Source organism: Lithobates pipiens, unplaced genomic scaffold (assembly GCF_037356315.1).
Source record: "Lithobates pipiens isolate NorthernLeopardFrog02 unplaced genomic scaffold, aLitPip1_a1.2 Scaffold_27, whole genome shotgun sequence".
Classification (NCBI taxonomy): Eukaryota; Metazoa; Chordata; class Amphibia; order Anura; family Ranidae; genus Lithobates; species Lithobates pipiens.
The window spans coordinates 29,200,068-29,226,711 of NW_027507788.1; the positions used below are offsets into that span (position 1 = coordinate 29,200,068).

General features: G+C 46.8%; 1 protein-coding gene across 1 annotated transcript in view; it reads left to right on the forward strand.

Moving 5' to 3' along the window:
• The first annotated feature begins 5,803 nt into the window (after window positions 1-5,803).
• PLAUR (plasminogen activator, urokinase receptor) overlaps window positions 5,804-26,644 on the forward strand; it is a 41,772-nt gene continuing 20,931 nt past the window's right edge. The window contains exons 1-4 of the mRNA XM_077456064.1: window positions 5,804-5,941; window positions 15,242-15,361; window positions 17,235-17,381; window positions 23,876-24,019. Coding sequence (XP_077312190.1) covers window positions 5,893-5,941; window positions 15,242-15,361; window positions 17,235-17,381; window positions 23,876-24,019 — 460 coding nt within the window. The 5' untranslated portion in view covers window positions 5,804-5,892. The remainder of the gene's footprint in view (window positions 5,942-15,241; window positions 15,362-17,234; window positions 17,382-23,875; window positions 24,020-26,644) is intronic.

Genomic DNA, 26,644 nt, shown 5'->3' on the forward strand with positions numbered 1-26,644 from the left:
CTCATTCTTCTGGCCTTGGGCCCACCTCGATTGTAGCACTCGCATTCTTCTGGCCTTAGGCCCACCTCCATTGCGTTACTCGCATTCTGCTGACTTTAGGGCTACCACTATTGCAGTACTTACATTCTTAGGCCCACTTTCATTGTAGCACTCATTTTCCTGCCCTGAGGCCCACCTTCATGAATGAAGGAATGTTGACTTGAGTAGACTTTTAGCATTTTACTGAAGAAATACATTTCCACGACTCTACAGGAACACCTTCCTCTTCATACTTTCAGTTGCAGTAGAACAGGACACAATAGAGTAATAATACTGAGCCAAAACTGTCCAGCCATCTCTCCTGCCCTTCACTGTAGGTTCTGCAGTGGGTCCTTATCCTGAGTCACTCTGCAGCTTAGCCTTTAAAGGGCCCTCTCTTTCCAAGTTACAGACCTACATAATTTATATCACTGCATCCTGTTACCATGTTCCTTCTGCCTAAGACTCCTCTCACCAGATTATAAAGGGGCACAGGGCTCCACCCACTAGCATCACCCAGAGGCGGAACCTCAGTAAAAAGGTTTCTAACCCCTACCTAAAGGTCAGAGACAGCAGACATGGTATATGAGATTTACAGAGACTGGGGACATTGTAGAGGATATGGTCAGAGACTAAGGACCTAGTAGAGGAGATAGCCAGAGACAGTAGACATGGTATAGGAGATGGTTATATACTGTGGACATGCTACAAGAGATGGCCAGAGACTGTGGACATGGTCAGAGACTGTGGACATGCTACAAGAGATAGTTAAAAACTGCAAACATGGTACGAGATGGTCAGTGACTGTGGACACATTACAGGAGATGGTCAGAGACTGTGGGCATGCTATAGGAGATGGTCAGAGAATGAGAACTTGCTAGTGGAGTTGTTGGAGAGTGTGGACATTCTTCAGGAAACAGACACATTACACGAGACTGCTGGGGGTTATAAATATTTAAAAACAAATGCTTCTACGTCAGGGCTCCCAGGGCTGGGCCTGTAGCAGAAGAGTCGTCAACCGTGGGAGCCATGCTGTAATAAGAGCCCAAGGTTGGTGTAGCCTCTGCATTTCGGGCCCATCTCCTGCACTGTGCAGGACTGAGCTGTCATACCGATAGCTCAGTCCTGCAGATTATATTGGGAGATCGCAGCTGATGCCGCATGTCACTCTCTGCCCATTCTGACCTGATGAGCTCCCAAGCCGTCAATAGTTGGGTCACCAATCGCTAGGTCCTATACTATCGCTTGGGACCAGAGGAAGAGTGCTTAGCCTTGTGTGAGCTGTAAACTGACCCGAACTTACACAGGGATTCTTCTCTCCACTCCTGTGGGCAAATGGGGGGCAGGATAGAAGGAAAGGGGCACAGCCAATAAATCCAAAAAGTGATCTTGTTGCTTTGGATAAAACTCAAAATGCTAAATTTGCATCACTCTATATTAAATAATTATTTGTAAACCAAAAAAATTAATACATAATATCAACTAAAAAAATGTATAAACTAAAAACAAATGATGGTTTCACTTAAAAAGATCTTAAACTTCCAAAAAATATTATTGTAGTTATTGTGTATCCCAGTGCCCCATGTAATCAGCGGCGGAGAAGAAGCCGACATGTTTTCAGTATGAATACTAGACAGGAAGTCGAATGTGTTCAAAACATATCTCCCCTGCGTCTTAGAACGTTATCTCAAATTCATACCGCGATAAACGTCAGAAACTTATTTTTAATAACCCTGAATAAAAACGTGTTTACTGCTGTTGAAGAACGGAAATGTCCCTGTGCAGATGTATGAAGTATCTCAAACCTTCACATTAAAAAATTGCAGGAATGGACCCAGGCAAACAATTATTCCCCTGCGAAAACCTCCAGTGAGGCGATAATACATTCCCTTTTACAAGAAGAGGCTCATTAGAAAGGAAAGAACGTGTGATGATGATGCTTTAAAATATTTATCCTTATCCTTATCCTTAGCTACACGTAGAGGAACCAGAAAACTTCTAGTGCTCTGCTAAAAAGTATTTTTATGTGTACATAACAAGCACAGTAAAATAAAGAAATAAAAAATATATATTTTTTGGGATCTGTATTTTTATGGCAATGTGTTCTTTGGACCACAAAACAATCCACTCCCATATCCAACACTCTCATTGCAGAGTGATGGTCTCTTGCCCACTTTTCTTAAAATTAAATTATGGCCTTCCCATTAAAAAAATATGTGCCGTAGCACTTCGTTATAAGTGCATCTGCTCTCATAGGTTACTTTTATGCCTTGTACACACGGTTGGACCACGGAAAATCCGTCAGATTTTTTTCAGACGGATTTTGTGCCAAGCTTGTCTTGCATACACACGGTCAGACAAAGTTGTCGGAAAATCCAATCGTTCTTAACGAGGTGATGTACGATGCGTACGTCGGGACTATAAACGGGCCAGTAGCCAATAGCTGTGGTCTCTTAATTTCTTCTGAGCATGCGTGGCACTTTGTTAGTCGGAATTGTCTACATAAAATCGGAATTTAAAACGATCGGATTTTGTTGTCGGAAAATTTTAGATCCTGCTCTCAAACTTTGTGTGTCAGAAAATCAGACAGAAAAAGTCTGATAGAGACCACACGCGATCGGATTTTCCGATGACATGATCTGATCTGACTTTTTCAAACAGAATTTTCGACCGTGTGTACAGGGCATTAGTCACCATACCTAGGAATTTTTGAAAATCAAATCAGTGGGAAAAAGAAGGGGATTGGGACATGAAGTAGGGCTGAAATGTGGATAATGGTGCCAATGGTTGTAAATGCTGCTGCATCGATAGGAATACATTTTGTGGGAAGGTAAAATGCTGTTGTTTCAGTGTCAAGGGAAGGAAAAATTGTCGATGTCAGTGGGAGGAAAAATTGTCACTTCAACAGTCGGAGTACAAAATGCCGCTGTGACAGCGTCAGTGGGAGGAAAATATACTGATGTGTTGGTGTCAATGGGAGGAAAAAAAATGCCACTGTATCTGCATCAGTGGGAGGTTTGACTGCCTCTATGTCAGTGTCAGTGGAAGTAAAAATTACCGCTGTGTTGGTTTTGGTGTCAGTAGGAAGAAAAAATGTTGTTGCAACTGTGTCAGTAGGAGGTCAAAATGCCGCTGTGCCAGTGTCAGTGGGAGGAAAAAAATGTCACTGCATTGGTATTAGTGGGAGGTGACAATGCCACTGTGTCGGTTTGAGTAAAAAAATGTGAGAGGTAAAACTTTTGCCCCGTACACATGAGCGGATTTTCTGTCGGGAAAAAACTTGGATGGTTTTTCTGACGGAATTCTGCTCAAGTTTGGCTTGCATACACACGGTCACACAAAAGTTCTCGGAACTTTCGACCGCCAAGAACGCGTGACATACAACACTACGACAAGCCGAGAAAATGAAGTTCAATGCTTCCAAGAATGCGTCAAATTGTTTCCAAGCATGCGTAGGAATTTTGTGCATCGGAATTTGTACAGCCGAATGGAATTTCCGATTGGAACTTTTTCAGACCAAAAAATAGAGAGCCTGCTCTCAATCTTTAGCTGGCTGGAATTCTGCCAGAAAAAGTCAGATGGAGCATACACATGGTCGGAATTTCTGACCAAAAGCTCACATCCCACTTTTGCTGGCAGAATTTCTGATCATGTGTATGGGGCTTTAGTGTTAGTGAGAGGGAAAAAATGGGTCTACATCTGGGCATCCATGTCAGTGGGATAATGGAGGGAAGTTGGGAGGCTAGGTTGGGCTTGGGGGTTCTTTGGGGTGCACTCAACTAAGGATGCTCTGTGTGGCTCTGGAGGAGGGAACAGGGCTGAAGGGATTAGAGGGAGGTAGGGAGGCTAAAGATAATTTTGAGGCTTTCAGGGGTACATAGCTTTGGGGTGGAATTTCTCCCCATAGTTCTCATAGACCTCATTCTGAGTGTGGCACCCACCTTGGAATGAATGCATCTCTCATTTTTGCCATTACTGGTCATGTCATACAGTATGTCACATGGCAGGATGAAACAGGTAGAAGAGCAGTCCACCCTCACTCCCCAGTCAATACTGAGAAGGCGGTATGTTGTCAGCAGGCACCCTCCTCTCTCTGCTCTGCACACAGTAGGCTGCTATTGGAGGGAGGGAAGATTAAAAACATCCCTCCAGGAGCTATCCTGGCCCCTTCTTTGCCTCACAGGAGTGATGCTGCCGGCCCTACTGCCAATCAGAAAGAAACCGCAGAAATGATCACAGCCGCCAACCAAAGCAAAAGCTGCCATGTGTAGCCAAACACTAGCAAGTTCCCAGGTGTGTTAGTCACCCTCTCAATTAATATTGGTGCCCATTGTCACTGGGACTGAAAGTAATAGGAAATCCAAAATTAACCTGCATTGTGGTTTCAAACCTACGGCCTGATACTTGCGCATCAGCAGCTTTACCACTGAACCATAGGTGCCATACAATGCAAAGAGGTAAAGGTACTATACTAGTGAGGGGAAGTACAAGTAAAAAAGGAGCAGTAATAGTAAAGGGAATAGAAGTTGGCAGGAGAGGGGGGTTACTGATTGGGCTGTGCAGTGATGAGCAGAAAAGTAAGTGCTGGTGATGGGAAGTACATATTGCAAGGGAGGGTGGGGGGGATACAAGTACATACTTACCAAAATTTCAGTTGTGGTCCCCAGGACACAGTTAACCCCACCCGGACTCCATCCATTTACCAGAATGGCCCACCAAAACCATGCCTTTAATTATGCAGAACCATCCACTTGTGGGCCTCAATATGCCTTATTGGGTTACTGTGCATTTGCAGTAGCTTAAAAAAGGGTGACACTGTGATCCCAGGACATCGCCCAATACACAGCAGCATTAGGACTCAGGTCCAAGATGTGGGACTGTCCCGGCAAATGCAGAACAGTTGATATCATTGCAAGTGATTGGGAAAGTGGTAAGGAGAAGGCTAAGGACAACTCCAATGTTGTGGTCAACAGAAAAGGTTCATGCTGACTAGTATCATACTGATCCAATACTTTAGTACTTTAACAGAAATTGGTTCTCAGTCAGAATCAAATCAAGAATATGACAGCCAGGCGATTATCATATTTAAAAGGAGAGATCAGCAATGGCAGACTCCATGTTTATTTTCTTGAAAAATTTCCTTTAAGTATAAAGCTGTCTGACAGGTTTGCTAAGAAGATAGGGAGCCCCTTTAATATAAAACTCAGGAGTTTCGGTGTTACATTAGAGGCTCCTTTCCATCCTCCGAGCCCTCTGGAGCAAGATTAGGGCGGTGATGATGACTCAGCCAGTGTCACGTATCAGTAGCTGGTAGGTAGAAGCATGGGTACAGCACAGGTGCACAGAGGACGCAACAGCGGGTGCTACAAGCTGCCAGCATTCGGCCCTTTAAATAGCTGACCGCAGTTCAGCGCAACCAGCCTGCCTTTACTTACTATAGGTTTTGGGTGGGTTATTCCAGTGATCATCCATATTCAAACAGCATATATTGGCAAATTTTGTCATTTTTACCTTGCACCTCAAGTTCATATTTAATATTGACAAAAGTTATATACTGTATATAGTATATATAATGCATATTAATACATACAATACCATATATACGACATATAAAACAATGAAGATACAATGACCCATTAAATGATAGGGTTAATCAATAGAGTGCCAATTAGGAAGTAGTCTGGCACGAATGTAGATATCAAGCCTAGACTCGCAGGTATCAGTAGAAAAACCATCGCCCTCGCTGTCACCCCTCCCAAGTCCTCCCATAAAAGGAGTAGAAAGACCTGTATATGTTCAGCATCAGCCAACTGAGCTGACACACACATCTTCATCAGTCACCCAAGCTACAAGCCACCCAAGCTACACAGCAATATGAGACCACTTCTCCACTTTGTGCTCTTCATCACCCTTGTGGGTCTGGGTAAGTCTATATTTACTATATTGATGGTGGCCAAAAACAATGGCTATAGACATTAGGAGGCACCATTTCACTGCCCTCAGGCTTTCTGATTGGCTAAGCCAGTCTTCTCAACATTTTTACCATGGAGGAACCCTTGCAATTATCTTTAGATGTCAGGGAACCCCTGCTAAAAATGATTCTATCTACACCTCAAAATACATTAGCATAATTAATACATTGTAGGTACTGTATATTTATAAAATAATAAGATATGTACCCAGGGCTGGGACAAAGGGTGGGCAGGAGGAGTAGCCACCCGTACAGGAGGGGTAGTCACCCGGGGGGGCCACGTTAATGTCTACTCTGACAGCTAGTGCTCCAACCTTGACACAAAAAACATTCCATGGATGCAATGTGTAACTACCTTCTAGCTGCTAGAGACCAAGCAATTTGCCACACATGTGCAGTCCACACTCCATGCCAACCATGGGCAGTCAGAGCAAGGGGGGCCTGAGAATGGGCTCAGGGCTTCACACCCAGGGCTTTTTTTCAGTGGTAACGCGGGGGAACGCAGTTTCGGCACCTTCAGCACTGAATGTATATAATGAGAAGGGGGTGCTGGAGGGTCTATTGATGCTGGCTGCCGGGGTATCTATTGTCGCTGGTGGGGATCCGTTTTTGTGTGGGGGTCTATTGTTGCTGGTTAAGTCTAGTGTTGCTGGTCGGGGGGGGGGGTGTGTTTTATTTTGCTGGCTGGTCAATTGTTGCTGAGTGGGATCTACTGTTGAGGGAGAGGTCTATTGTTGCTGGCTGCTGAAGGACCTATTGTTGTTGTGGTGGTATTTTGATTTGCGGGAGGTCCATTGTTGCTGGGGGGAAGTCTTTTGTTGTTTGGGGGGGGGGGGGGTCCATTGTTGCTGGGATGGTACTTTGTTGTGAGGGTGTGGGGGGAAGTATTTTATTGTGTGGGGGCCTATTGTTGCTTGGGGAGGGTCCTTTGTTTCTGGGGTGGGGTCTATTGTTGCTGGGGTGGGGTCTGTTGTTGCTCATTGCAAGGGATCTACTATATTTATTGTTTGCACTAACACATTTCATAAAAATTACTGAGTAACACGAAATACTTGGCTCTGTATTCTCTGAATGGTGCTGTACTGGGAGATGGATAGGGGGGTGGAATCAAGGCATGGTGCTTAAAGTTGGGTAGGTGGGCAGAGACGAAGGGTGACTTGGAAGAGGGGAGTTCCTGCACCTATTCCCTGAGAAAAAAGCCCTGTTTACACCCATTCTACGGCATTAGTAGCAAGGAGGAGGGGGGGGGGGGGCAGTTCCACATCCTTGCCCTGGGAGATAGACAAACCTGTCCCAGTACTGCATTTACCATCCCTAGAACACCTACAATGGCTCTATATGACAATTATCTATGCACTCCTCATCCTCCTGTTTCTGTGCAAAGCACTATGGGTGGTATGGAGGAGGCTCCCTTTAGGTTGGTGGTCAGCTGAAAAAGTGATTTTCATGAATTGTCATTCACAAGATGAAGGGCCCATAAGATTGCTGGTCACTGGGCCCCTTTACATTGGTGGCCAGTTAGAAAAAAGCCTAATTACATTGGTGATAAATGGGAGAAGGACCCACATAGGTGGCCATTTGAAGGAGGGCCTCCTTATATTGCTTGTAACTGTAAATAGGGCCCCTTCCATGGGTGTCTAGTTAGAAAGGAGCCCTTTACACTGGTGGCTAGCGGTAGATGGACCCCCTGCCCATGTACAGTACTGTACCTTTTTTTTGGCTCTCAGCGTTTCTCATGTTTCTGGAAACGCACCCAGAAATGTGCATTTCTGCCCACGTTCCTGGAACTAGGGTTGCCACCTCATCCCTTTAAACCTGAACAAATATTAATTACACAGGTTCTGTGGCTGATTAAGGTGCTAATTAACCACTTACCAACCGCTGCACGCCGATATACGTCGGCACAATGGCAGCAGTGGGCAAATGAGCGTACCTGTACGTCTCCGCATACCTGCACGTCTCCTTTAAGAGGCGCACCCGCCGCCTACAGCGTGACCGTGCCCTCGGGACTGGTGGACTCAATGTCTGCTGGTCTCCAGGCGATCGTGTCACAGAGCCGCAGAACGGGGAAGTGCCTATGTAAACAAGGCATTTCCACGTTCTGCAGAAATCTACTGCTCTCTGTAATAGGGAGCGGTGATCTCTGTCATGTCAGTGGTTGCCCATCCCCCCACAGTCAGAATCACTCACTAGGACACACTTAACACCTTGATCGCCCCCTAGTGTTTAACCCTTTCCCTGCCAGTGTCATTTACACAGCAATCAGTGCATTTTTATAGCACCGATCGCTGTATAAATGACAGTGGTCCCAAAATAGTGTCAAAAGTGTCCGATGTGTCCGCCATAATGTCGCAGCCCTGATAAAAATCACAGATCGCCGCCATTACTAATAAAAAAAAAATTAATAATAAAAATGCCATAAAACTATCCCCTATTTTGTAGACGCTATAACTTTTGCACAAACCAATCAATATAAGCTTATTGAGATTTTGTTTTTTTTTTACCAAAAATATGTAGAAGAATACAAAACTGAGGAAAAAAAATTGTTCTTTTATATATTTTTGGGGAATATTTATTATAGCAAAAACTAAAAAATGTTGTGTTTTTTTTTCAAAATTGATGCTTTTTTTGTTTATAGCGCAAAAAATAAAAACCGCAGGGGTGATCAAATACCACCAAAAGAAAGCTCTATTTGTGGGAATAAAAAGGACATCAATTTTGTTTGGGAGCCACGTCGCACGACCGCGCAATTGTCAGTTAAAGCGACGCAGTGCCGAATCGCAAAAAGTGGTCTGGTCTTTGACCAGCAAATTGGTCCGGTCTGAAAGTGGTTAAAGGAGAAGTACAGACAAAGCTCATTTGGCTGTACTTTTATGGATCACAGGAGTTCAGTTCCTTCTGCACTCCTGTGACCTGTTTTCAGCAGGCTGAAGTCTGCTGTCTGTTGATGTCACAGAGCAGGTCCAGGCTCAGGAAAGATCACGACCATATGGTCGGGATTTGCCCACATGCCTGGACCAGCACCCGGCTCAGGCTCTCAGCTGAGAGCCTAAGCCGGTCGCTCCCGCCACCTTCACAGCCCAGCGTTCCAGTGAGTGCGGTGGGGGAGCAGAGCTGAGAGCCAGTGACTGACCATCCCCAGCTCTCTGCTCAGGGAGCTCTGAGAACTGATTGGCATTGTTTGATCGATTGGTTCTCAGTCGTAAGCTCCATACACACTATCAGATTTTCTGCTGATTTTTGTCTTTAGATTTACCAAAACCATGTAGTGCAAGGGCCTGCCTGATTGCATGCAAATTGAAACTCCTAAGGTTTGACCTCATATTATATGGTGTTGGCAAATCTGAAGGAAAAAAACAGCAGAAAATCTGATACTGTGTATGGGGCTTTAGAGCCGGCGGGGGACAGATGCAGCATTGTGCCTGCTGTACCTCGTACTTGTATGAGAAAGTATCCTGTTCTCTTTGTATTGCTTCCGTTTTGTCAAATCTCTGGTGTCCCTGTTAGTTCCTCTGCTTTCCTATTAAAAACTGACCACACTAAGCAGGAGAGTACAGCGTGATCAATTCTATAATGTGCTGGAACTCAGCCTGCTCCCCCCCCCCCCCCAGCACCGCCTTTCACTGTGAAGATCAGCATGCTGCTGCTTTTCCTTCCCCCAGCTCTTATACAGCTGAGAACAGAGGGTAAGTGATCACTTATAAGAAAGGGGGGAAAAAGGTGTAGCAAGGGCCCGACCTACAGAGGCCTAATGGTGACCTCCAGAGTCAAGATAAGCTGACATCCTTCTTTGTAGAGTGGGTTATCAGGCATAGTGGGTGAGGTGCAAGAAGGAATACTGGGCGCCAGTCGCTTTTTGAATGTGAGCACTGGTGAGCAGAGTGGGTTAGGACCAGGACACCCTTGAGTAGATGCAATGCTAATTGGCAGACTTCTATAGGTAGAGAGCTATACAGTGGAAGGCCTCCAGCCAGATACTTCTGTATAAGTAGGACCGCTGTCTCCTATGGCAACTAACCTTGCAACAGTCAATAGAAGGTAGTTGTATGTAACTCTTGGTAACACAGAACAGTCCGTTTCTTATCTCACAGTATTGCACTGTAGATCTTCACTCACTGAGCTCCCAGTCTCTCACTAGACTTCCAGATCCAAGTCATCACTGGATCCCCCTGTCAGGGCTGGGCTCAGCCCTTCCTTCTCTGAGCTGGCCGCTCAGCTGTTGCTAATTGCCAGCTCCTATCTCTCCACAGTTACTCAGCTGTTGATGATATCCTGCTCGTCAGTCCTGCCTACTTAAGCTGTCCATTCCAGAGGTTCTCTGCCTTTGCCTTGGTCAACATCACAATAATGATCTACTAAGATCCTGTTCAAGACTTTCTTTGCTGACATCCCTTCTGGCTCCAGATCCTGCTTGCTGTTCCACTACATTGATCCCTGACTTCTGGCTTGGCTGACTATCCATTCTGGTTACTGAACCTTGGCTATGTTTTGACTGTTTTAACTCTACTTCTATCTCGGCCTGATTTCATGGTTTCTGACACCCCCTGAGCTCTTCTACAGCTATCCTGCTGTATACTCCTCAAGTGTCACCCCCGTTATCTTGCTGGGTCCCTGGCTTGGCACTTGCTGAAGCTTTCCCACTTCTTTGCAGTCCCCGGTTGGTGAGAAGACTGCTCTGGTACTTACTCAAGCTTACTCACTGTAGTCTCCAGTAACAAAATGGATGGTCCCTTAGTGGCGACTTTTACCTCCGATCACAACTGGTTCCCTGTCCGGCTGAACCTTCTCAACTTGGTTGGACTACAATCAAGCAGTCCCAACCCTACGCTGCTTCTTATGCTCCTGGATAGGCCTCAGACAGCCTAGCAGCCAGGTGTCTCCAGGATAGGCCTCAGGCTTCTGGCCTAGCAGCCCAGGGTGACATAACACATGTCCACCCAGACAGCCGTCCAGGTGGCACAGAACCTCGATCACCTGTCTCCACCCAAATAAATAGGCTCTGCCAGCAGGCCAAGAGACTAAAGAAACCCCTGCCAATTGGCCCTCTGACCCTGACCCTGCGAAGCCCCCTGTCATTCTAATGACACCAGCCACAGTGCCACCTAGTGACAGAAGAGAAGAGGTGCAGCAATTCCAGAATTAGAGTGGAATCAAATGATCTTCTAACGATTATCCAGGAAAATTACCACTTTGGCAAACTAACTTTATTAGCAACCCTGCCTAAACACCAGGGTACTACAAAGGTATTTATAATGTATTTATATATCCATACATAGATGTTTTGCCTTTCATTTCTATTTTAAACTGAAGGAGTTGTTTTACAAGGTGGTAGCTCACAATCACTGTAAGGCCGCGTACACACGGGCGGACTGTTCGCCCAACCTTGTTCGGCTAAGGCCGCGTACACACGGGCGGACTGTTCGCCCAACCTTGACATATACCATGTGACCCCGCCCCATTGTCACTATATAAGTCACAGCGCAGGGCGGCTCTGGCATTCCGGCCGGAGGGAGCGACGTGTCAACATCGCCTGGAGAAGAACAAGAAGAACAAGAAGAAGAACACGAACGGAAGGCGGCGACGGCGACAGAAGACCGGGCCACCGCCTGTAAAAGAGCTACAAGAAGGCGCGGTGGCCCGGCAGAAGAACCGAAGGCGGCGACAGAAGAACGGAAGACGGCGACAGGAGACCGGGCCACCGGACCAGGCGCGGTGGCCCGGCAGAAGAACCGAAGAGGGGGACAAGACCCCCGAAGTCGGGAGAAGAGGCCGGCGGCGGGGAGGAAGAAAGCCGGACTCCTCCGCTGGCAAAAGAGCTACACACACATAGCGGAGGAGTCCGGCGAGAAGACCCCCGAAGACGGAAGACCCCCGGCTGTGCAATAAAATATTTTTTCCCCCTGTGTTGTGTTTTTATTTGTACTTTATTTCACAGGTGAATGGGTAGGGGTACATTGTACCCCATACTCATTCACATAGGGTGGGGGGCCGGTATCCGGGGGCCCCCTTCTTAAAGGGGGCTCCCGGATTCCGATAAGCCCCCCGCCCGCAGACCCCGACAACCAACGGCCAGGGTTGTCGGGAAGAGGCCCTTGTCCTCATCAACATGGGGACAAGGTGCTTTGGGGTGGGGGGGCCGCGCGGCCCCCCCCCTTCCCCAAGGCACCCCCCCATGTTGAGGGCACGCGGCCTGGTACGGCTCAGGAGGGGGGGCGCGCTCGCTCGCCCCCCTTTCCTGGCCGGCCGGGTAGCGTGCTCGGACAAGGGTCTGGTGTGGACTTGGGGGGAACCCCCACGCCGATTTTTTTCGGCGTTGGGGTTCCCCTTTAAGCCCATTCCAGGCGGCGGAGCCCGCGACGTCTCCTTCGCGGGCCCCGCCTACCTGTACACGCGCTCGAAATGGGCGGACTTGCCTCCGCCTTATGTGGGCGAGTCCGTTCATTTCAAAAGTTGAGCGAACTGTTTGCCCAACCTTGTTCGTCAAACAGTCCGCTCGTGTGTGGGCAAGTCCGCTCATGCAAATTTTGAGCGGACTGTTTGATGAAACTGTTTGCCGAACAAGGTTGGGCGAACAGTCCGCCCGTGTGTACGCGGCCAAACAGTTTCATCAAACAGTCCGCTCAAAATTTGCATGAGCGGACTTGCCCACACACGAGCGGACTGTTTGACGAACAAGGTTGGGCAAACAGTTCGCTCAACTTTTGAAATGAACGGACTCGCCCACGTAAGGCGGAGGCAAATCCGCCCATTTCGAGCGCGTGTACAGAAGGGCGGGGCCCGCGAAGGAGACGTCGCGGGCTCCGCCGCCTGGAATGGGCTTAAAGGGGAACCCCAACGCCGAAAAAAATCGGCGTGGGGGTTCCCCCCAAGTCCACACCAGACCCTTGTCCGAGCACGCTACCCGGCCGGCCAGGAAAGGGGGGCGAGCGAGCGCGCCCCCCCCTCCTGAGCCGTACCAGGCCGCGTGCCCTCAACATGGGGGGTGCCTTGGGGAAGGGGGGGCCGCGCGGCCCCCCCACCCCAAAGCACCTTGTCCCCATGTTGATGAGGACAAGGGCCTCTTCCCGACAACCCTGGCCGTTGGTTGTCGGGGTCTGCGGGCGGGGGGCTTATCGGAATCCGGGAGCCCCCTTTAAGAAGGGGGCCCCCGGATACCGGCCCCCCACCCTATGTGAATGAGTATGGGGTACAATGTACCCCTACCCATTCACCTGTGAACTAAAGTACAATAAAAAACACAACACAGAGAAAAAATATTTTATTGCACAGCTCCGGGGGTCTTCGGGGGTCTTCTCGCCGGACTCCTCCGCTATGTGTGTGTAGCTCTTTTGCTAGCGGAGGAGTCCGGCTTTCTTCCTCCCCGCCGCCGGCCTCTTCTCCCGACTTCGGGGGTCTTGTCCCCCTCTTCGGTTCTTCTGCCGGGCCACCGCGCCTGGTCCGGTGGCCCGGTCTTCTGTCGCCGTCTTCCGTTCTTCTGTCGCCGCCTTCGGTTCTTCTGCCGGGCCACCGCGCCTTCTTGTAGCTCTTTTACAGGCGGTGGCCCGGTCTTCTGTCGCCGCTGTCGTCGCCGCCGCCGCCTTCCGTTCTTGTTCTTCTTCTTGTTCTTCTTCTTCTTCTCCTGGAGATGTTGACTCGACGATCTCTCCGGCCGGAATGCCAGGGACACGCTCCGCTGCCACTTATATAGTGACAATGGGGCGGTGTCACATGGTATATGTCACATGGGTTGGTCACATGGGTTGATGTCACATGGGGACTATGACATCGTAAGGGGGCGGGGTCACCATGTGACCAACCCATGTGACATATACCATGTGACACCGCCCCATTGTCACTATATAAGTGACCGCACAGCGCGGCTCTGGCATTCCGGCCGGAGAGATCGTCGAGTCAACATCTCCAGGAGAAGAAGAAGAAGAACAAGAAGAAGAACAAGAACGGAAGGCGGCGGCGGCGACGACAGCGGCGACAGAAGACCGGGCCACCGCCTGTAAAAGAGCTACAAGAAGGCGCGGTGGCCCGGCAGAAGAACCGAAGGCGGCGACAGAAGAACGGAAGACGGCGACAGAAGACCGGGCCACCGGACCAGGCGCGGTGGCCCGGCAGAAGAACCGAAGAGGGGGACAAGACCCCCGAAGTCGGGAGAAGAGGCCGGCGGCGGGGAGGAAGAAAGCCGGACTCCTCCGCTAGCAAAAGAGCTACACACACATAGCGGAGGAGTCCGGCGAGAAGACCCCCGAAGACCCCCGGAGCTGTGCAATAAAATATTTTTTCTCTGCGTTGTGTTTTTTTTTGTACTTTATTTCACAGGTGAATGGGTAGGGGTACATTGTACCCCATACTCATTCACATAGTGTGGGGGGCCGGTATCCGGGGGCCCCCTTCTTAAAGGGGGCTCCCGGATTCCGATAAGCCCCCCGCCCGCAGACCCCGACAACCAACGGCCAGGGTTGTCGGGAAGAGGCCCTTGTCCTCATCAACATGGGGACAAGGTGCTTTGGGGTGGGGGGGCCGCGCGGCCCCCCCTTCCCCAAGGCACCCCCCATGTTGAGGGCACGCGGCCTGGTACGGCTCAGGAGGGGGGGGCGCGCTCGCTCGCCCCCCTTTCCTGGCCGGCCGGGTAGCGTGCTCGGACAAGGGTCTGGTGTGGACTTGGGGGGAACCCCCACGCCGATTTTTTTCGGCGTTGGGGTTCCCCTTTAAGCCCATTCCAGGCGGCGGAGCCCGCGACGTCTCCTTCGCGGGCCCCGCCTACCTGTACACGTGCTCGAAATGGGCGGACTTTCCGAGCGGGAACAGTCCGCTCATTTCGAAAGTACAGCGGACAAGCCCACACACGGGCGGACTGTCCGCTCAAACACAGTTTCAGCGGACAGTTTTTCGGAATTTCCGAAAGACTTTGTCCGTCCAACTGTCCGCTGAAACTGTCCGCTGAAAGCCCACACACGAGCGGACTGTCCGCCCAAACACTGTTCAGCGGACAAGGTTGGGCGAACAGTCCGCCCGTGTGTACGCGGCCTAAGTATCCAAACATAAAAAAAGTCACAACAAATGTTGATAACATAAATACATATACAGTAAGACAACATAAGTAAGTAGGTAAAAAATAGTATATTTTAGAGAAGAAATGATTAAAAGTGATTACCTCGTTGAAGCCAAGGAGTCCATATTTGGTGAAATAGATTATTTTTTGGGATATATTTTAGCATCATTTTTAAGACACTAAAGTATACATTGCATCTTGTTTACTAGCTTCCAGCCTCCAGTGCTTCCATTTTAATGGCCTGCCGGACCACGCCCATGAGGAACAGGTGGTGAAAACTTGTGAGAGCACTCACCAACACTGCTCCTCCTCACTTTTTACTTATAGAGGTGAGTATCAGACCCCCTCAAGTCAAACATGTAATGAGACAAGTCTTGTGCCTGACTGCTGCTGTCATACATGAAGAAGGAGGAGCTTATGCTAATACATTCTTATCAAAGTTACAGCAAGGCTGTTGGAGATATGCATAAAGGGGATCATGTGCTCCTTGGGGGGGGGGGGGGGGGGTCAACAAAAGTGCAGTGAGAGGAGATCCAATTAGAGATCCAATGGGGGAGGAGCTTGTGATGGCTTGGTGTTATCAACAAATTAGTGGGAGAAGCTTAGCTCTTACCTGTCTGTTAGCAGAGATTCAGTGGTGAGGTTCTTCTGGCTATCTGCTAGAAAAGATTCAGTGGCAAGGTAATCCTGCCTGTCTGTTAGCAGAGATTCAGTGGTGAGGAGATCCTGACTGTCTTTTAGAGGAGATTCAGTGGTGAGGTGTTCCTGCCTGTCTTAGCAGAGATTCAGTGGGATGGAGCTCCTGTCTGTTAGCAGAGATTCAGTGGGAAGGAGCTCCTGCCTGTCTGTTAGCAGAGATTCAGTGGTGAGGAGATCCTGACTGTCTTTTAGAGGAGATTCAGTGGTGAGGTGTTCCTGCCTGTCTTAGCAGAGATTCAGTGGGATGGAGCTCCTGTCTGTTAGCAGAGATTCAGTGGGAAGGAGCTCCTGCCTGTCTGTTAGCAGAGATTCAGTGGGATGGAGCTCCTGTCTGTCTGTTAGCAGAGATTCAGTGGGATGGAGCTCCTGTCTGTTAGCAGAGATTCAGTGGGATGGAGCTCCTGTCTGTTAGCAGAGATTCAGTGGGATGGAGCTCCTGTCTGTTAGCAGAGATTCAGTGGGAAGGAGCTCCTGTCTGTTAGCAGAGATTCAGTGGGATGGAGCTCCTGTCTGTTAGCAGAGATTCAGTGGGAAGGAGCTCCTGTCTGTTAGCAGAGATTCAGTGGGATGGAGCTCCTGTCTGTTAGCAGAGATTCAGTGGGATGGAGCTCCTGTCTGTTAGCAGAGATTCAGTGGGAAGGAGCTCCTGTCTGTTAGCAGAGATTCAGTGGGATGGAGCTCCTGTCTGTTAGCAGAGATTCAATGGGAAGGAGCTCCTGTCTGTTAGCAGAGATTCAGTGGGATGGAGCTCCTGTCTATTAGCAGAGATTCAGTGGGATGGAGCTCCTGTCTGTTAGCAGAGATTCAGTGGGATGGAGCTCCTGTCTGTTAGCTGAGATTAATTGGTGAGGAGCTCCTTCCTGTCTGAGATTCAGTGGGAAGGAGCTCCTGACTATCAGCAGAAATCCAGTGGTGAGGAACTCCTGCCTGTCTGTTATCAGAGATTCAGTAGGAAGGAGCCCCTGTCTGATAGCAGGCAGTAAACCAATGCACCTTGTCTTTAAGGCTGGGTTCACACTGGAGCGATGCGGGAACGCCGCAAATCCGCGGCGGGTTCCCGCATCGCATGCCTCCCGCCGGCAGTTCACACTGCCCTATGCGGACTGCTGGGAGTGTCAGTGAAACCTTAATGACACCCCCAGATCAGTTCGCATATCGCAGTGCGATCTGCAAACTCGGACAGGAATCGGATCGCATGGTGTGATATTGCCATTACTTACCATGGTAAAAGGAGTGGGGGGCCGTATCAAGAGGTGTATTGTCTATGGGTATAGAGCAGAGGTGGGCAACTATGGCCCTCTAGCTGTTGTGGAACTACAAGTCCCATCATCCCTCTGCCTTAGAAAGTAACTGTCAGTCTTCCCATCATGCCCCTGCCTCTGGGAGTTATGCTTTTATCTGTCAGTCTTCCCATGCCACATGGGACATATAGTTCAACAACAGCTGGAGGGCTGCGGTTGCCTACCCTTGCTATAAAGTAACTGCTATTATTTTTACCTCTAGATCTATTGATCGGAGATGTGTTGGTGAAGGGCTGTTCTACCGGGAATACCTGTAACCAAACGCAGAGCGGCCCTGTGAAATTCGTCCACACCAAGGAAACCGTCCTGTGCTGTGACACCGAATTGTGCAATGAACACTTGATGCCAGGTGAGTACCGATTCTCAACAAAGATGTAGGATTGGCTGCACAACTGCGGGTTGTCATCTCCATCCTTGTTTCACTGGGAGACTGGGAGCTTCACCTTCACTGGTGCATACTTTAAATATATATATATATACACACACAACCAAAAACATTAATGTATTTTATTGAGATTTTATGTGATAGACCAACACAAAGTGGCACATAATTGGAAAATGATAAATGGTTTTCAAAATTCTTTACAAATAAATATCTGAAAAGTGTGGCGTGCATTTGTATTCAGCCCCCTTTACTCTGATACCCCTAACTAAAATCTAGTGGAACCAATTGCCTTCAGAAGTAATCTAATTAGTAAATAGAGTCCACCTGTGTGTAATTTAATATTCGTACAAATACAGCTGTTCTGTGAAGCCCTCAGAGGTTTATTAGAGAACCTAAGACCCCTTTCACACTGGGGCGCTTTGCAGATATTACAGCACTAAAAATAGCGCCTGCAAAGCGCCCTGAAAGAGCCACTCCTGTGGGGCTTTTACACTGGAGTGGTGCGCTGGCAGGACACCAAAAAAGGTCCTGCTAGCAGCATCTTTGGAGTGGTGAAGGAGCGGTGTGTATACTGCTCCTCCACTGCTCCGGCATTGAAATAAATGGGCAGCGCGGCTATACCACCAGCAAAGCGCTGCTGCAGCAGTGCTTTGCTGGTGGTTTTAACCCTTTCTCAGCTACTAGCAGGGGGTATTTAGTTAGCGGCTAAATAGCACTGCAAAATTGATGGTAAAGCGCCGCTAAAAATAGTAGCGCTTTACCACCCACTGCCCCAGTGTGAAAGGGGCCTTAGTGAACAAACAGAAACATGAAGGCCAAGGAACACACCAGAGAGGTCACAGATAAAGTTGTGGAGAAGTTTAAAGCAGGGCTAAGTTATAAAAAATATACCATGCTTTGAACGTCTCACGGAGCTCTGTTCAATCCATCATCCGAAAATGGAAAGAGTGTGGCACAACTGCAAACCTACCAAGACATGGCCGTCCACCTAAACTGACCAGCCGGGCAAGGAGAACATTAATCAGAGAAGCAGCCAAGAGGTCCATGGTAACTCTGGAGGAGCTGCAGAGATCCACAGCTCAGGTGGGAGAATCTGTCCACAGGACAAATATTAGTCGTGCGCTCCACAAATCTGCCCTTTATGGAAGAGTGACAAGAAGAAAGCCATTGTTGAAAGGAAGCCAAAGGAATACCCGTTTGCAGTTTGCAAGAAGACATGTGGGGGACACAGCATACATGTGGAAGAAGGTGCTCTGGTCAGATGAGACTAAAATAGGACTTTTTAGCCTAAAAGCAAAACGCTATATGTGATGGAAAACTAACAATGCACATCACTCTGAACACACCATCCCCACCATGAAACATTGTGGTGGCAGCATCACGTTGTGGGTTGCAGAAAACCTGTTAGGGTCTGCAAAAGACTTGAGACTGGGGTGGAGGTTCACCTTCCAGCAGGACAACGACCCTAAACATACAGCCAGAGCTACAATGGGACGGTTTAGGTCAAAGCATATTCATGTGTTAGAATGGCCAGACCTAAATACAATTGAGAATCTGTGGCAGGACTTGAAAATTGCTGTTCACAGACGCTCTCCATCCAATCTGACAGAGCTTGAGCTATTTTGCAAAGAAGAATGGGCAAAAATATCACTCTCTAGATGCAAAGCTGGTGGAGACATCCCCAAAAAGACTTGCAGCTGTAATTGCAGTTCAACAAAGTATTGACTCAGGGGGGCTGAATACAAATGCACACCACACTTTTCACATATTTATTTAAAAAAAAATTGAAAACCATTTATCATTTTCCTTCCACTTCACAATTATGTGTCACTTTGTGTTGATCTATCACATAAAATCCCAATAAAATACATTTATGTTTTTGGTTGTAACATGAGAAAATGTGGAAAAATTAAGGGGTATGAATACTTTTTCAAGGCACTGTGTATATATATATATATATATATATATATATATATATATATATGTATGTATATATATATATGTATATGTATATATATATATGTATATGTATATATATATATGTATATGTATATATATATATATATATATATATATATATATATATAATGTATCTCACTACTCCCTTGGGAGCTGCTGATATTATTTTGAGTCTTTGCCGTCACTTCTGCCCACAGTTCACCATACCAGAAACTAAGGCCGCATACACACAGGCGGATTGTCTGCCCAACTTAGTCCGCTGAACCGTGTTTCAGCGGACAATCCGCTCGTGTGTGGGCTTCAGCGGACTTTTTCAGCGGACAGTCTGACGGACTAAGTCTTTCGGAATTTCCGTAATTTTGTCCGTCCAAACTTGGTTTCAGCGGACAGTCCGCTCGTGTGTAGGCAAGTTGGACGGACTAAGTATGGCGCATGCTCAGAAAGGATTTACACGCCGAAGGTTGCATTGCAGTGTATTGGACGTCGAATTTCTAGTCCTGTCGTACGTGCTGTACACGTCATCGCGCAAGCTTTCGGCGGACTGTCTGCTCATCGTGTGTGGTCAAGTCCGTTCATTCAAAACGGACTGTCTGTCGGATTGTCTGACGAACTTAGTTGGGCAGACAATCCGCCCGTGTGTACGCGGCCTTAGAGTCTATACTGGGCCTTGTGCCCACCGATGTATGCACCAGTCACTTAGTTCTTTTTTTCCAATGCTTTTTATTAAACAACTTGAGCAGTAGAAAGATAGAGGGTTAGGGGAGAGTTCAGATTCACCTTGTGCAGATCATTGAGGAACTTGAAATCCCAAAGACAAGTATACATTCAGTCAATGGGTCTTGCTCACCTGGATAGGCCTCTCTCACTGACCTAGCAGCTGGAATGATGCACGGACAAAAGTCTCTGCCACAGACTTGATGACGAGAACAATAACTATTAAACAATCCTCTGCCACAGGATTCAGTATTAGTGGATCAATCCTCTGCCACAGTATTAGTGGAACACGGCAACACAGTACCAAAGCTCCTTTAGCCATCTGGCAGTACTGTGAGGTAGATTGGTTTGGATGCGTCCTCCAATTAGGTCACCAGGCTCCTCTTGAGATACCAGCCTTTCGCTCGGTCCTCTACAAGATGAGTCCTCCCCTGGATCTTTCAATTGTTGGGCTTCTTCCCACAGGACAGACAGCGCAGGACCACCTCTTTACCAGTAGGCCCCAGACAGCTTCTGGGCCTACTTGCAATAACGTAGCCCCGAGCCAACAAGGCCCCAAGGCAGAAGAGGAGTTGTCACATACCTTAGGCCAGGAGGGCCATGAGATAAGAGACGAAAAAATGGCATCTGCCCCTTAAGTATCATTTCCCAGAATGCACAGCGGTGAACCACTCCCACTGACTATTTCTGGGGAAAGAGGGACACTTAAAGAGGGATTCCACCTAAAAAAAAAATATTAAAAGCCAGCAGCTATAAATACTACAGCTGCTGACTTTTAATAAAGGACACTCACCTGTCCCGGGTTCCAGCGATGCCGGCAGCCGAGGCCGATCGATCTCTCTGCTGCTGCCGCCACCATTCTAGGTGAAGGAATCAGGAAGTGAAGCGAACCGGCTTCACTTACCGGTTCCCTACTGTGCATGCGCGAGTCGCGCAGCGCAATAGGAATTGTCCGCGCTGTCACTGGGACCCGTGTGTGTCCCAGCAGACAGCGCGGCAGGACAGGAAATGACATAGACTCCCATGGGAGTCTATGCCCGAAAGTGGGTGTAAATACCTGTCTTTGACAGGTATCTCCACCCCCCTCCCTTCTGTAAGGTGCCAATTGTGACACCGGAGGGGGGGAGGGTTCCGATCAGCAGAAGTTCCACTTTAGGGTGGAACCCCGCTTTAATACACCTTAGCTTGTTGCCCTTCCATCACTGGCCTGTGGTGACAATGACACGAACAGACAACCCAATAAATTTACATGCCTGATCAAAAGGAGCAGGGCACTACATATATATAGACCACATAGACTAACAATTATTTTTTGTTTAAGGACCAGTTCTTCCGGAGTTGTTATGGGCTCTAATGTTACCCTGCCATATGCCTCTGCTTTCATTAATGAATTTGAACATAAGTACATATTCCCTATTGAGCTATTATAAACTCATTGCGCCACTTGGTGGCACTTCATTGACGATACTTTCATCATATGGCAGGGCAACATTGAGTCTTTGATAAGATTTGATGGGATGCTAAATAAATTTTGTCCTGGAATACAATTTAAAATTAACATGGGTTCCTTTTTTAGACACAAGAATCTACATCAATCAGAGCCGTATTGAATCTGATCTATATACTAAACCTACGGACAGTAATCCATTATTGTCATTTCACAGCTTCCATCCTCCACATGTGTTAAGATCTATTGTGAGGAGTCAACTCTATAGGGTAAAACGCATAGTGAGTGATGTGATTGTAAGAAAGAGAAGACTGGAGGAGATGTGTCAAAAATGTAAAGAACGGGGATACCCTGAGAATATTATTACCCAGGAATTTAGGAAAGCGCAACAGTAGGAGACAAAGGCAATTTTAGGGAGATGAAAACATGAATTGTGAAGATTACCCTTTTCTTTGCAGTTCCATAGTTATAGTGAGGACATTTTTAAAATCATCAAAAAGCACTGGCCCCTACTGAAACGGGCCACAAATAGAAGTTTTTCAACAGATCCCAATGAAGACTTATAGGAGAAATAAGACACTCAGAGATTCATTGGTGCGGTCAGAATATAGGCCGGGGAACATGAAGTAAAAATGAAATTTTTAGGCAGGAAGAAAAAAGGTTGCTTTCCCTGTCTGAATTGTATTCAGTGCAATCTGTTAATGAAAGGTGATCACTATATACATCCTGGCAATGGGGAGAGGATCATGATAAAAAGTTTTCAAAAACATGCCAGTCCTCTTATGTAATTTATATTTTGACATGTCCTTGCAACCTAATATACGTTGGAGAGACTACTCAAAAAATTAAAGACAGGATTGCTTACCACAGTAGTACTGTAGACACAAACAACCAGGTTCGCCAGTTTCCAGGCATTTTCTCGAACAAGGACATAAGGATTCAGATTTAAGGTTTATGGTTCTAGAGGAAGTATTCAGAGATCGGAGAGGAGGTGATAGGATTTTAAAATTGAAACAGAGAGAAGTATGGTGGATAAATAAATTAAAGTCCCTGTATCCTGAAGGAATGAATAGGGACTGTGATTTAAAACTGTACTTATGAAGTTTGTGGAAGGTAAAATCCATGTTTCTTTACACGTTGAATGGAACCATGTAATACGATTAATGTGGAGTAAAAATTTGAGATGGATCTTGGCTTTCAGTCAGCCCAAGGAGACAATAGAGATGTGATTTTGTGTGTTTTTTTGTCTTTTTTATTTTTTCTGCTTTTCCAATCTTTGAGCCTTATATGAATTGACTGATTTGTTGTAGTGTAAATATGTACAGAGATTGCTCCTTGTTCAGGAGGATAAATAACGGGCATGCACTAATGAATGTTTAGATTTAATGGGTATAATGCCCCGTACACACGAGCGGATTGTCCGTCGGAAAAAGACTTGGATGGTTTTTCCGATGGAATCCCTTGCATACACACGGTCACACAAAAGTTCTCTGAACTTTCGACCGTCAAGAACGCGGTGACGTACAACACTACGACGAGCCGAGAAAATGAAGTTCAATGCTTCTGAGCATGCGTTGAATTATTTCCGAGCATGCGTAGGAATTTGCACAGACGATCGGAATTTCCGATCTGAACTTTTTCCAACCGAAAAATAGAGAACCTGCTCTCAATCTTTTGCTGGCTGGAATTCTGCAAAAGTCCAATGGAGCATACACACGGTTGGAATTTCTGACCAAAAGCTCACATCTGACTTTTGCTGGCAGAATTTCTGATCGTGTGTATGAGGCATTAGGATCCTAGTTTGGGGAGGGTTAAAATTTTGAATTCAAAGTGATGGTATTAATGGGATACACCTGTGAGGTTACAACCTGTGGTATTGGTATAAAAATGAGGTTGTTAGTAGAACATTGCACAAAGCCTCTATGAAGAGCATGGTATTGTCCCAAAAGGGAAAAAAACAGCTGTAACTGATTATAAAAGTGTGAGCTGGAATTTAAAACTCCCTTACCCCCAGACTGATGATGCTGTTGTCTGAAAGTGTCTCTGTTGCTCCTTCATCCAGAGTGGAGGCAATGTAAGGAGCAGCAGACTGATGTGTTATCATTCTGCTCTCCTCTTCCTAAGGAGCTTACAGTCTGTACTAAAGACACCAAGTTTAAGGTGAAAGTTGAGTGCCCAACCAGTGTGTAGGAAAAGTAGAGCACCCTGGTAAAGCCTGCACACACAGGGAAAGCACACCAGATCCATGCTGATGGCATCACTGGTGGAATTTTATAACCCATGACTCCACAGCTTCCAGCCCAGAGCACTCACCACCAAATTACTATTAATATTGCAGATCTAGGCGAGGATCCACGGATAGAGTGTCTGGCATGTCAAGGAAATCCGTCAACTTGTGGAGGCAGCAATCATCCAAGCCTGAGATGTGGGCCGTCCCAGAAATCCTGCATTGAGGTCTCCATCACCACTGCACTCAGTCAAGGTGTGTTTTATCATATTTACTACAGTTAGAATGAAAAATATTATATATATATACTGCATATACCGAAATATTGAATACATTTTTCTTTGGCCAGTATGTGGAGCTCTAGGCTCCTTTTTTATGTGTTTTACATGCTATCCTTGCCTGCTTTGCTTATAAAAATGTTGTTTACAGAGATCAGTAGCTCAACATGAAATATTCATGTGTATGAGTCAGAGCAGTAAATCACCCCCTTCTGCCCATGCACACATACACACACTCTAGTATCATAAGCAGCTACCTTTGTTGTATCTTAGTTCTGCAGCCTCCTGCAGCCTTTTTGCAATCACTTCTTTTCTACATGCAATGGCTTCATTACATTTCTCAGGACAGCAGTTGACCTAGCCTTTGCACAGTATGTGTTGAAATGCCCATTTGTACCCTCAATCAGTTGCCTGTGGGTCAGGATGATAACACAGGAGCACATGGGAAACAAGGACAGAGAATTTTAGTCTTATGTTGCTAAAGGAAACTTAAAGCCGAACTCTGGGATAAGCAAATGTAGTGCCCTGGGGTTTAGTCTGGGAGCTCCTCACCAAATTCCTTAGCAGGGGTACCAACCATAGTTAAATTGTTAGCGATCCATTGATTTCTCCCTAAGCTTTGCTTTGTTGTACTTTTCTCTTCTACCACTAGGTGGCCGGGGACTTGGTGGTACTAGATACGAGATGGGCAACCCAAGGTCAAGTTATGGGTATGTGGGTGTCCCAGCCAATAGGCAGGGGTTTTCTTTAATCCATTGGCCTGCTGGGAGAGCCTATATATTCTGGTGAGGTCAGGTGATCTGTGCCACCCGGACTGCGTCTGGATGGATGTGTGTCGTTTTCACTCGACTGTTGGGCATATCCTGGGGGCATCTGGCTGCCAGGCTGTATAAGGGCCTATCCAGAAGTAAGAGGGCAGTGCAGGGTTGGGACTGCAGCTTGCAGTCCAACCAAAAGGGATGATTCTCTCAGCTGGAGAACCTGTCAGTGGTCGGAGGTAGAAGGGAAGCTGTCGCCACTAGGGATGAGCCAAACACCCCCCCCCCCCCCCCGGTTTGGTTCGCAGCAGAACATGCGAACAAAATTTTTCGAACACGCAAACACCGTTAAAGTTTATGGGACATGAATGTGAAAAATCAAAACTGATAATTTTAAGGGCTTATATGCAAGTTATTGCCATAAAAAGTGTTTGGGGACCTGGGTTTTAAAACGGCAAGGAGCAGTGATTTTAACCACTTCAGCTCCGGACCAATAAACACCTTAAGGACCAGAGGTCTTTTTGCAATTTCGCACTGCGCTGCTTTAACTGGTAATTGCGCGGTCATGCAATATTGCACCCAAACGAAATTTGCGTCCTTTTCTTCCCACAAATAGAGCTTTCTTTTGATGGTATTTGATTGCCTCTGCGATTTTTTTTTTTTTGCGATATAAATGGAAAAAGAGTGAAAATTTTGAAAAAAAAAGATATTTTCTTCTTTTTGTTATAAGAAAAATCGAATAAACTAAATTTTAGTCATACATTGAGGGCAAAATTTATTCAGCCACATGTCTTTAGTAAAAAAAATGTCAATAAGCGTATATTTTTTGGTTTGCGCAAAAGTTATAGCGTCTACAAGCTAGAGTACATTTTCTGGAATTTACACAGCTTTTAATTTATGACTGCCGATCTCATTTCTTGAGGTGCTAAAATGGCAGGGCAGTACAAATCCCCCCCAAATGACCCCATTTTGGAAAGTAGACACCCCAAGGAAATTGCTGATGGGTATGTTGAGCCCATTGAATATTTATTTTTTTTGTCCTAAGGGATTGAATAATGACAAAAAAAAATAAAATAATTTTTTTTACAAAAAGTTGTCACTAAATGATATATTGCTCACACATGCCATGGTTATATGTGGAATTGCACCCCAAAATATATTCCGCTACTTCTCCCGAGTATGGCGATACCACGTGTGTGGGACTTTTTGGGAGTCTAGTCGCGCACGGCACCCCGAAAACCAATCACCACCTTCAGGATTTCTAAGGGTGCAAATTTTTGATTTAACTCCTCACTACCTATCACAGTTTCGAAGGCCATAAAATGCCAAAATAGCACAAAACCCCCCAAAATGACCCCATTTTGGAAAGTAGACACCCCAAGCTATTTACTGAGAGGCATGTTGAGTCCATGGAATATTTTATATTTTGCCACAAGTTGCGGGAATATTACAAACTTTTTTTTTTTTGCACCAAGTTGTCACTAAATGATATATTGCTCACACATGCTATGGGCATATGTGAAATGACACCCCAAAATACATTCTGCTGCTTCTCCCGAGTACGGGGATACCACATGTGTGGGACTTTTTGGGAGTCTAGTCGCGCACGGCACCCCGAAAACCAATCACCACCTTCAGGATTTCTAAGGGTGCAAATTTTTGATTTAACTCCTCACTACCTATCACAGTTTCGAAGGCCATAAAATGCCAAAATAGCACAAAACCCCCCCAAATGACCCCATTTTGGAAAGTAGACACCCCAAGCTATTTACTGAGAGGCATGTTGAGTCCATGGAATATTTTATATTTTTCCAAAAGTTGCGGGAATATTACAAACTTTTTTT